The 11,408-nt window shown below is 44.6% G+C and overlaps 2 protein-coding genes across 4 annotated transcripts in view; one reads left to right on the forward strand and one right to left on the reverse strand.

Moving 5' to 3' along the window:
- Phlpp2 (PH domain and leucine rich repeat protein phosphatase 2) overlaps positions 1-5,973 on the forward strand; it is a 73,219-nt gene extending 67,246 nt beyond the window's left edge. For all 3 annotated transcript variants that reach the window (XM_031341402.1, XM_031341401.1, XM_031341403.1), the window contains one exon: positions 1,206-5,973. In XM_031341402.1, coding sequence (XP_031197262.1) covers positions 1,206-2,360 — 1,155 coding nt within the window. In that variant the 3' untranslated portion in view covers positions 2,361-5,973. The remainder of the gene's footprint in view (positions 1-1,205) is intronic.
- A 3,352-nt stretch (positions 5,974-9,325) lies between these two features.
- The window catches only part of Marveld3 (MARVEL domain containing 3), a 15,209-nt gene continuing 13,126 nt past the window's right edge, over positions 9,326-11,408 (reverse strand). The window contains exon 3 of the mRNA XM_031341406.1: positions 9,326-10,567. Within this exon, the coding sequence (XP_031197266.1) occupies positions 9,930-10,567 (638 nt within the window). The 3' untranslated portion in view covers positions 9,326-9,929. The remainder of the gene's footprint in view (positions 10,568-11,408) is intronic.

Consider the following 11,408-nt stretch of genomic DNA (forward strand, 5'->3'; position numbering starts at 1 on the left):
AAGTATTTATTAGATATATGCTCAATAAATATTTCTCAGTTTATAGTTTATCTTTCTATTCTCCAAACAGTGCCTTTAGCATAGCAGTTTGAAACTTGGTTGTGACCCCTTCAGGGGTTGAACGACCCTTTCAGAGGGGTCACCCAAGGCCATCAGAAAACACAAATGTGTACATTATGATTCATAATGGTAGCAAAATTATAGTTATGAAGTAAGAATAAAAATAATTTTATGGTTGGGGATCACCACAACATGAGGAATGGTGTTAAAGGGTCATAGCATTACGAAAGTTGAGAACCACTGCTTTAGCAAAAAGGGGATTTTTAATTTTTTATGTGTGTATACATATTGTGAATTAGGAATGTGTGGACGCACAGCCACAGCCTGCGTTTGCAGGGTAGAGGACTACTTTCTGAAGTCAGTTCTCTCCTTTTTCCTTTGTCTGGGTTCTAGGGATCCAGCTCAGGTCTCCTGGCCTCACAGCAAGTGCCTCTACCTGTTGAGGTTGAACTTGCAGACCTGAGGTGTGTCTTGTTTATTGGCTGGCGTTTTGTTTTGTTTTGTTTCAAGACAGGGTCTTACTTTGTAGTTCTGACTGTCCTGGAACTCACTCTGTAGGCCAGGCTAGCCTCGACAATTCCTGCCTCTGCTTCCTAAGTGCTGGGATTACTGGCATGGACCACCACTACCTGGCTGTCCTGAGTAGTTTTAATGATTAAAATTCTATTTGCTTTTTGTCTCATAGTGTTAAACCTGAAACTGTATTGACAAACCCAAGATTACTCATGTTTTTGTCTACTTTATCTTCTAGAAGTTTTATAGCTCTCAATTTTAACTGGATTTAACTTTAATCTTTGGTATAATAATGATATGACATTTTGTTTTAAACTTCTGTACATTTATTTTACGAGTTAAATTGTACTGCTCCTAGGCAAACAATATTACATATAAACTTGATTTTACTATACATTCCTGTGGTGGTTTGAATAAGATTGGCCCCATGGGTTCAGATATTTGAATGCTTAGTCATCAGGGAGTGGCACTATTTGAGGAGTACTAGGTATGGCCTTGTTGGAGGAGGTGTGTTCACTGGGAGTGGGATTTGAGGTTACAAAAATCCATGCCAGGCCCAGTTCTCTCCCTAAACATTGTGATTTAGAAAAAGCCCCAGCTGCATATCATTGTTGCTTTTTTCTCACCTCTAGGACAATAAAGTGAATGGAGTAACATGCTGTACCCGGCTGCTGGGATGCACATACCTCTACCCATGGATCCTCCCCAAGCCCCACATAGCTTCCAGTCCACTTACCATTCAAGATGAATTGCTGATTTTGGGAAACAAAGCACTGTGGGAACACTTGTCATATCTAGAAGCTGTCAATGCAGTACGTCATGTGCAAGACCCCTTAGCTGCTGCTAAGAAGTTGTGCACATTAGCACAGAGCTATGGTTGTCAGGACAACGTGGGGGCGATGGTGGTTTATTTGAACATTGGTGAAGAAGGCTGTACCTGTGACATGAATGGACTCACCCTTCCAGGCCCTGTGGGGTTTGCTTCAACTGCAACTATCAAGGATGCCCCCAAGCCAACCACTCCCTCCTCCAGCAGTGGGATTGCCTCAGAGTTCAGCAGTGAGATGTCCACCTCAGAGGTGAGCAGTGAAGTGGGCTCCACGGCTTCTGATGAGCATAATACTGTGGGCCTGGAGGCGAGCTTGCTGCCCAGGCCAGAGAGGCGCTGCAGTCTGCACCCAGCTCCCTCTGCAGGGATTTTCCAACGCCAGCCTTCTTGTGCTACTTTTTCCAGCAATCAGTCTGACAATGGACTAGACAGTGACGATGACCAGCCTGTTGAAGGAGTCATAACCAATGGCAGCAGGGTTGAAGTAGAGGTAGACATCCATTGCTGCCGAGGCAGAGAGCCTGAGAACTCCCCTATGCTCCCGAAGAATTCTTCCAACCCCTGCTCAGAGGAGTATGCTAGGGGGGTGGGTTTTGGGATCCGAAGACAGAACAGTGTAAATAGTGGTATACTTCTGCCAGTGAACAAAGACAAGATGGAGTTACAGAAGTCTCCCTCCACTTCTTGTCTGTATGGAAAGAAACTCTCCAATGGCTCCATTGTGCCCCTAGAAGACAGCCTGAACCTCATTGAGGTGGCCACAGAAGCACCCAAAAGGAAAACTGGGTATTTTGCTGCCCCCACTCAGCTGGAACCAGAGGATCAGTTTGTTGTCCCTCGTGATCTGGAAGATGAAGTAAAGGAGCAAATGAAGCAGCACCAGGAGAGCAGGCCTGAGGCCGAACCCAGGGAAGAGGACCGGTCAGAGCCCCTGGAGGAGTTTGATACAGCACTGTGATTGTACCTCGAGTGGACAAGGCCTGAGAGAGGGCTATGTGGTACTGGGGAAAGGGCCTTCAGGAGATGTTTGCCTCAGTGTTTCATTGATAAAGTGGAGTAGAATTTGGAGCCAAAAAGTTGAGCACTCGTAGGGTCTGGCTCTTGATGAGCTAGTACCGCCATCAGTGTTAAGCTTCACATTGAACCTTCATTGGATTCCCAGAGTTGCTGGGAGACAGCAGATGTTGTTCTGTGTCAGTCCTGCCACCTGCCATTAACCCTTTCTCTCCTAGGATCATTTGAGAAATTGCCTGCCTGGGCAGGAAAGGGACTATTTCTGTGGAGGAAGTAACTGAAGGTTGATTCCCTTTACTAATTGCTGCTGATGGATCTCTGTGACAAGAGAAATCACCTTATCTCTCAGACTAACTAGTGGGGTGTGATGTGACTAGTCACATGGCTTTTTATTCTCTAGGAGAATACAGCCTATCAAATGATGTCTACTGGAGATACAGAACCAATCAAGCAGGTGATTTATGTCTGTAATGTTATGTAACGAGAGCACTTTTCATTGACTGTGAACCTTTTATTTTTGAATCTGCACTCAGAGCCAATCTTCTTAGAGGCAGTCCAGCTCCTTTGTCCCTAGGGAGAAGTAATTGAGCATTGGAGCCTCTTTGAAGGTACTTGGGAGGGTCCTGGAAATTGATCTGTTGGATGCCAGACTGTGAAAGCTCCTGAGAAACTTGGGGTGGGGGGATTTATAAGATGGGGAAGGAGTAAGAACTAAGGCTTCTTCCCTCAAGTCCAAAAGAGACTTGGCCCTGGATAAGCCGACCCTGCTGGAGCTAGGATCACAGGGCAGGGACTTGTGGATTTGCCTCTTTTCCTAAATGTGGTAGAATTGGCAGCCCTCCTCTTGACAGGTGGGCTGACACCTGAGTTATAGCAAGTGAGTGTAACAGGAGGCAACTAAGAACATATATGGGTAGACAGAATTCACAAGTTAGACTTGCTCCCCCTCATCCCCCCCCAGGATGTTTTCTAGAATGTTGGTAGTGAGTTGAATGCTCACCCTGTATTGTTTGACACTGTGCCCTTCTGAATACTGCTGATTCCCCTGACATGGTTCAGAGTGCTGGCCTCAATCCTGGGGACGAAAGACTATTCAACTGAGAGATTGCTAAACTTACAGAAAACCTGTAATTTTTTTCACATTCCTCTTAACCCTAGCAAATGACCACTTCTTGTATATTTCTGTTACTTTTTCCATTAGATTACTTAGGAAACTAATTCCTATTTATTAATATAAATTTTAGCATTGCTTGATTTTACATTGAAAAATGTGCTTTGAAGTTTTAGAATATTGCACAACTAAAAAAATAGATTGGGGCAATTTTTAATTTGCTTTATAGAAACAAATTGTTAAATATAAGATTGAAAGTGTATATTTTTCCTTTGTGTTTGAGGAGGAAGTTTTTGTTTAAAGCAATACTAAAAAGCAGACAGATAATTCTGTCTTTGGAGGCCCTGTGCTCATGTGCACGTCAGTGGTTACTCTAGGGGGGTGGGTTAGGGTGGGGGGTGCTATATCACTCCAGTAGCTGCCTAATATTCACCCTCAAGAATCTGAACGTGAGCCCCCAAGTCGTCATGAACACTTAACTTCCTTCCGTCAGACTACTGTCAGTTACTGGAAAATGTTAGAACTCAGGTGTTTGAATTGAGGTGGGGACACAGTACCTTATACAGAGTGTAGGTGTGCTAGAGAGATGAGAGACCGTGTTGCCACCTTGTTTTTCCACCTTATTTTTATATGGGGAAATTGAAAAAAAAAAAAAAAGAATGAGAATGAAGGAAAAACACAAGGTACGGATGATCCGAGCCTTTGAGCTGTAGAACGGTGGTGGTGACGAGAAACCAGTTATGTTGAAAATAGCACTTCAGTAGTCTGGTTGTAGAACAATTGTCTTTTTATATGTGAACTGTTTTCTTATCCTCTATTTGTTTACCACCCCATTCACTAAAGTCACCTCAAAACTCAGTTATAAAAGGACCTTGACAAACATAAATTACCTTCTGGTTATTGGAACTCTGGGGTCCAGTGTCCTTTGTGAGGAGTTTTCAGGGTTCCTTAGGTTGTGTTGAGAAACCTCAATGTAGGCCAAACCAAAATGGATGGTTCTGGTTTTGTAATTGTCGTTTTTTCATGTCCTATTATACTCTGTATTAAAAAACAGAGGGTTAAAAGGCCATAGTCCATTTCCAAAACGTAATACACACCTGTTGTAGCTGTGAGGTGATTTACTGATGTTTTTATCTGAATAGGCTATCAGGTGAGTGTGATCCCTTCCCTTTACCCAGAGGGTATACTTATTCTCCAGGTGGTCAGAGTACAGGTTACCTCTTAAACAGAGAACCTACCCTTCCTCTATATGATTCTTAATCTCTGCCCACATCTCCCACTTAATTAACTTAAACAAATCTCTGAGGCCAGGTGTGGTGGCACAGTGGCATACACCTGCAAATCCGCACACACATGGGAGGTTGAAGCAGGAGAATCAGGAATGAGGGTTAGCCTTGGTTCAAATCCAGTTTAGTATACATGAGTCCCAGTCTCAAAACCAAACAAACAGGGTTTCTGAAGAAAGAACAACTGGGCTGTGAGTGCAGTTCAGGGAGCTCACTGGCCGAGAGTGTCTGTGGCCTCAGTCAAGGTTTTAACCCAGTGACACAGAACTGGCAATGACAGTGTTGATAGGAAATAAAGTGTGGTGCCACCACGGAGTCGTCATTGGCCACTCCTGACACAAGCGAGGCTTGACTATACTACTGTGGAGTATACATGTGCAATAATCAGTGAACTCGTTCCCTGGTGGACAGAAGAGCCGCCCGAGCAGCGCGTAATCTCTGGGTGCTATCACAGTGCGTTTAATGAGTGCTGCTTTCCAGGCAATTGGATTGGGCTGAACTTCTGAATATCAAACAGTGCTCTTCTTTCTGGGTAGACCTTCAGCAAAAGCAGGTACTTGGGAACCACAGGCTCACCTTCTCTATCTATTCAGTAATTACTAATGAAGAGACCTCCGTAAGGGAGCACCTGGCTGTTACTGATAAATGTACCAATTACTAAAGAATCCGTCTCCAAGCCATCCGGTGATGTCTGCAGCATCACTGTAGAACTGTCCTGTGTCACTTTTTACTTCCCTTTGGGTGGAGCCTTTTAGACTCCCCAAGGCAGGCTAATCTTTCTCTCCAGGTGGTAACTGCCCAGTGGTTGGGCAAGCACTTCCCAGCCGGAGAGAACCAGCTGCATCACACCTGCTCTGTTTGGTCATTGGTGATCAGCCAATCAGCATCAGCTCTGTGTCTAACTCTAGCGCACCTCTCCCACAAGCTATCTATCGGGTTTTCTCACTGTTACCAGTGGATGCCATCCAAACAGTGGGCTCATATCTTATGGTTTTTGTGCAATCATTGTCGTATTGTAGTCCTAAGACTCATTATAGTGTATTTTTGATATTTTTGAAATGTGTTAAATTTTTTAATTCAATAATATGAGCCAGAGCATGTTGCAGCAAATCTATTGTTTGTAAAAAATAATAATAAACAATAAATAAAATAAAATGGGATATCTTTTCCATGCCTTTGCTTTATAAATATTTTATGAGGAACTGTAATTGTATGCATAATTAGGTTATTATTTATACTAAAAGTATGTTTAGGACTTTTCTACTTTGGGGGGAAAGAACATGGAAGACCTGTTTTATGACACCATGAAGCTGTGAGTTAAGACAATGAATAAAATGCCTTCTTTATTGTTGAGCACCTCATACAGGTATACAAGGAAATATGATCATGGCTGTTCCCCATTTTTGTCCTCCAGCTTACCCCTCGCAACCTCATTTTGTGTTATAACTTCCTGTTAGGTCCAGTTACTGCTGCCCATCCTTTATGGGTGTGGAGCCAGAATGTGGAAACCCTCCAAAATGAATGATTCTCTCCCAGTATGAAAATAGGGTATATATTTTTTTCTACTTGTCAGCTTTGTGTCTTATAACAAAGTATCTGACCCAGGCAGTTAGTGAAGAGAAAGATGTTTGTTTACCTCACAGGGTTAAGAGCTTACCTGGATGTTCTAGTAGACTTGTTTCTGGAGTGACACATGGAAGGGTAGAGAAGGAAGGGGTTGCCGCTCAGCCAGATAGACCTGGTCAACCCTAGTAATCAGTGGGTCATGTTTAAGCCAGATGGACCTCATTTTCTAATTCAGTTTTGACAGTTAGGCATACAGCATTGGCTCAATTTTCAACTACTCATACCATCATGGATAGCAACCAGGAACTTCCTTGGAGTACCATCTGCTGCAAGCATGCCCCACAGCATGTTCCACAAACATGCTCCCAGTGACCTAAGAATCTTCCAGTAGACCTACCTCCTAAGAGCACCAGGCATCTTATGGGCCAAGGCTTCAGTGACAGTGGAGAACACAGACCACACCTAATCCATAGTACCGTTTTGCTGGAATGGCAACGAAGATGACTCACTAAAGATTCTTCTTAGGTTTATGTTTGAAGAAATGCACTTAGGAGGTGGAGTCAGGAGGAGCAGAAGTCTAAAGCCAGCCATGACTTGGGGCCAGTTAGACACTTAAAAAAAAAAAAAAAAACAAAAAACCTCACTGCAGGCAGCATAGTTGTCAAATGAGGGCTATTAGCTGAGGAAACCTGCTTATGAGCCGCTCCAGCTCCTTAAGTATATCACAGCTGTTGGCAAGGCAGGAGTCAGGTAGCTAACCACCCCTGGTCGGCATCCTTCCCACAAGCATGTTAAAGTGGGAAGCATTAGGATGTTAGACTTGGTGAGTGTTGGCTTCCCAGAGAATTCCATCCAGTTAAGCCTCCAACTTGCTACCTCTGCTCTCACTGAGTGTCTTCTAGTCTGTGGGTTTCAAACAAGATCAGCTACCTCTCAGTCCAAGTAAAGGCCACACTGAAGTCATCTTTCAGGCTTCCTCTTCCTCTGGCATCAACATTTTAAACACTTGGTTTCTTGGCAGCACACTAAGATCTCTTGCTATGTGAAGGGCAAGCACTGTACCTCCACTTCTTGATACCTCAGTCCCATGAGATATATTACATGGGCTGAGATGGTACAAGTAGTACTCCCAAGTTTGTTTTCCAGTTCCAGTGATGTTCCCTGGTGTCCTGAAGGCCACAAGGACTCATCTGTTACTTGTAACACACCTCTAGAATGACTCAGAGGGCCTAGGAGGAGGGCTTTAAGTTCCATTTTTCTTTTTAATTATGTATATGTATGTGTGGGTATGTGCACGTGTGCCTGTTGGAGTCCAGAAGAGGATAGCAGGTCCTCTGGAGGTTTAGTTATGGGAGGTTGTGAGCCACCTGTTTGGATGCTGGGAAAAGCAAATCCTCTTAACGGCTAAGCCATCCCTCTATTCTGTATCCAAGTCTTACAGGTGTTGTGACTGTAGGAAAGTTAACCTGGTTAAAGTAGTTTTTGTCATTAAACAGCAGTCAGTGCTTCTGTCACCCGTGCCAGAATGATTAACAGAAGTGCTTCTATACCACTGAACAATAATGTCGTGCAGTGAGTCACTGGTAAGGAACATCAGCCCTTGCCCTTCTTGGACCTTGTGTCTTCATTTGTAGTGCACTGGACAAATAGTGAATCCATCAGGTTTGCTAAAGGATTTTCAATACTGAACTCTGGACTTGCGGCAGTGTGATTAGTCACTCACTGATGGGTTCCAACCAGAAGAGGAGATGCTGCCCAGGCGCCAACTGGGCTCAGGGCTGGAGTCATACAGTCAGTTTCTTTTATCCAGTGAAAGGTCAAAGGTGGGCAGAGATAACAATAAGAACACTGAGAAATCATGAAAATAGTGTGTTGCGGGTGCTAGTCTTTTGCTGAAGGGTACATATTTGATTTTAGTGATTGTCAAAGCTTCTTTGTCACTCATCAGGTCTTAGTGTGGGACACTAGTCAATATCAGGCCAAGGGTGACATAGTGAAGCAGACATTCTATCAACCAAACAATAGAGATTTCCCTGATTAGCTCTCCCTGAGCTTTACTTCATTTCTTAAGATTCCTTAATCTTTATTTTATGTTTGAAAGTTTGCCTGCCTGTGTGCATGTTCATGCCCTGTGTGCCTTGCACCTTCAGGCGGCAGAATCGGGTGTTGGATTTTTGGAGCTGGAGTTACAGATGGTTGTGAGTTGCCATGTGGGTGCTAGGAACTGAACCTGGGTCCTCTGGAAGAGCAATAAAGGGCTCTCAACTGGCTAGCCATCTCTCTAGCCCCTATTTTCCCATTTCTGCATGAGGTTTCCTTTTAAGCCTTTATCTTGGACAGGTCCCACAAGAGTTAACTATGTATGTGTGTGAGTGCCAGGGTGAGCACAAGGTTGGAGAACAACCTGAGGGAGTCCGTTCTTTCTCCACCATGTGGGCCCCAGGGATCAGGCTCAGGCCGTCTATCTGGCTTGGCAACAGGCACCTTCATCTGCTGAGCTATCCCTCTGGCCATTAAAGACTTGTATTTAAAAAAAAGAAAAACCAAAAGTTAATTCCATGGGGCTGGTGAGGCGGTTCAGTGGGTAAGAGCACTGACTGCTCTTCCAAAGGTCCTGAGTTTGGGTCCCAGCAACCACATGGTGGCTAACAACCACCGGTAATGATATAGGACGCCCTCTTCTGGTGCGTCTGAAGACAGTGTATTACGCCAGAGCAAGCAGGGCCGTCCTGAGTTCAATTCCCAGTAGTCACACACATGATGGCTCATGACCATCTGTACAGCTACAGTGTACTCATACACATAAAATAAAAATAAATCTTTTTTAAAAAGTTAATTCCAATGGAAGAAGCTTCCTCCTCACAAATGTACATGGGACAGCTAGTGGAGAGACATCTTTCCCCGGCCCCTGGGAGTAACTCATTTGAACCCAACCCCAACAACTGCCTAGTAGTGTTGCCCTAAAAAAAAAAAAAAAAAAAAAGTAGAATTGTATGCGTATGAATGAATGCTGACTTGTATGTGTACCACATTAGTGCAGTGCCCTTAAAGTCCAGAAGAGGACGTTGGATCCTTCTTTCCCCAAACTGGACTTGCGGACCTTTGTGAGACTCGTGAATGCTGGGAAGAGAACCTAGGTCTTCTTCAAGAGCAGCCAGTGTCCTTTACAGCTGAGCCATCTCTCCAGACCGTCCCCCCTCCCCCGAGATTGCCTTTTCATGTTTTCCACTACAGTTATTTACAGTTTGAAGGAGGATTTCTACTGTAGCATGGTATGTGCTATCCTCTGATGTGGTCTCAGACGTTCTCTGGCTGGCCTCCTACTTAATTAACAGTATCGCCTTACCACAAGGCAAGAGCCCTATTTTCAACAATATGATCCCACCCCACCCCACCCCGCGTCCCCTAAGTTTTCATGAAGTGGGCCAGCTGACTTACTGCTCTCCTTCACAACTTTACTCTGCTCCAGCTTAGGAATCAAGTATGGGAAATCCCAGTTGTCTATCCATGTGCTTGTAGGGGGAGGAATAAAGGAGGTTCCAGCCCTCCTTTAGAGCGTCCCAGACCACAGGTATTCTGGAACATCACGGTAATTTCTGTGTTGTTCCTGGCTGTCTTTGTAGTGCTTCTGTTCTCGATAGGCCCGCAGGGCCAGCACTACGCTGGCTGCGTATAAAATCACTAGAAGACAAGCAAAGGTGGCTGCTGCCCCATCGGTGCCCGCCAGCTGGCAGTTCATCCAGGTGAGACCCTTGCGGGCATAGACTCTTTCTCTGGTTTTGCAAGTGTCGGTAGAATTGATGCGCAACGCCACGTGCAGGTAAAAGCCAAGGCCGACGCAGTAGCCCACCGCTGCCAGGAGGCTGAAGGCGGCCTCCGTCAGCAGCCATCTCCCAGGCAGCTTCCTTAGACTCTTGGCTCCCTGCAGTAAAACGCCCATAGTGAGGACGCCCAGCCCCAGAGAGACAGCCACGCCGCCGTAGATCAGGGGCGACCGCAGGATCGTGTACTGCTGGTCCAGCTGCCGAACCTGCTCCAGCTCCGTGCCCTCAAAAGGTGAGTAGTAGTTATTCCCAAAGCCACTGCCGCTGGCAAAGCTGGCGCTGAATCCGGCCAGGACAAAATAGGAAGCCACGATGCACATGAGAACCATGCCGTTCAAAATTACCTCCATTATCTGCACCACACCTAGGGGAAGAGAGAGTCCGGTTTAAGAGTGGGTCCCTCACCTGGTCAAGGCAGGGATCCCCGGATCCTTAAGATGAACGATCTGATTCAGCAATATTATCAACATTCTTGGTTTTGTCTTTTTTTTTTTTTAAAGATTTATTTATTTATTTTATGTATATGAGTACACTGTCGTTGTCTTCACGTACACCAGAAGAGAGCATCAGATCTCATTACAGATGGTTGTGAGCTACCATGTGGTTGCTAGGAATTGAACTCAGGGTCTCTGGAAGAACAGTCAGTGCTCTTACCCACTGAGCCATCTCTCCAGCTCCCTGGTTCTCTTTTTTTGTTTTTGTTTTTGTTTTTTGTTTTTTTGTTTTTTAAACTATGTCATTTAAAAATATCCCAGTGCTTGTGGTGGGACCCTGGATGAATTGTGTAGGCAAGTGCTCTATGGGTGGGCTGAACAACCTTAGCCCAGGTATTCTGTTTCTAAAATGTACTTTAAAATATCATTGCTGGCTGGGTGGGTGGGGCTTTGGCTCAGCGGTAAGCACAATTGTTGCCTTTACAGGGGAACCTGGGTTGGGTTCCCAGCACTGATGTGGCAGCTCTGAGACTTATTTAACTCGGGTTCCAGGGGAGCCAATGCCCTCTTCTGACCTCAGCAGGTACCAGGTATACAAACAGTGCACATATAACTCTCATATACATACATATTTATATAGAAATCAATGTCAATCTGAAAAACTTGGAGACTATATATATATATATTTATATGTATAAAGTATATACATATATATATACATACACACACACACACACACACACACACATATATATATATATATATATATAT

Source organism: Mastomys coucha, unplaced genomic scaffold (assembly GCF_008632895.1).
Source record: "Mastomys coucha isolate ucsf_1 unplaced genomic scaffold, UCSF_Mcou_1 pScaffold22, whole genome shotgun sequence".
Classification (NCBI taxonomy): Eukaryota; Metazoa; Chordata; class Mammalia; order Rodentia; family Muridae; genus Mastomys; species Mastomys coucha.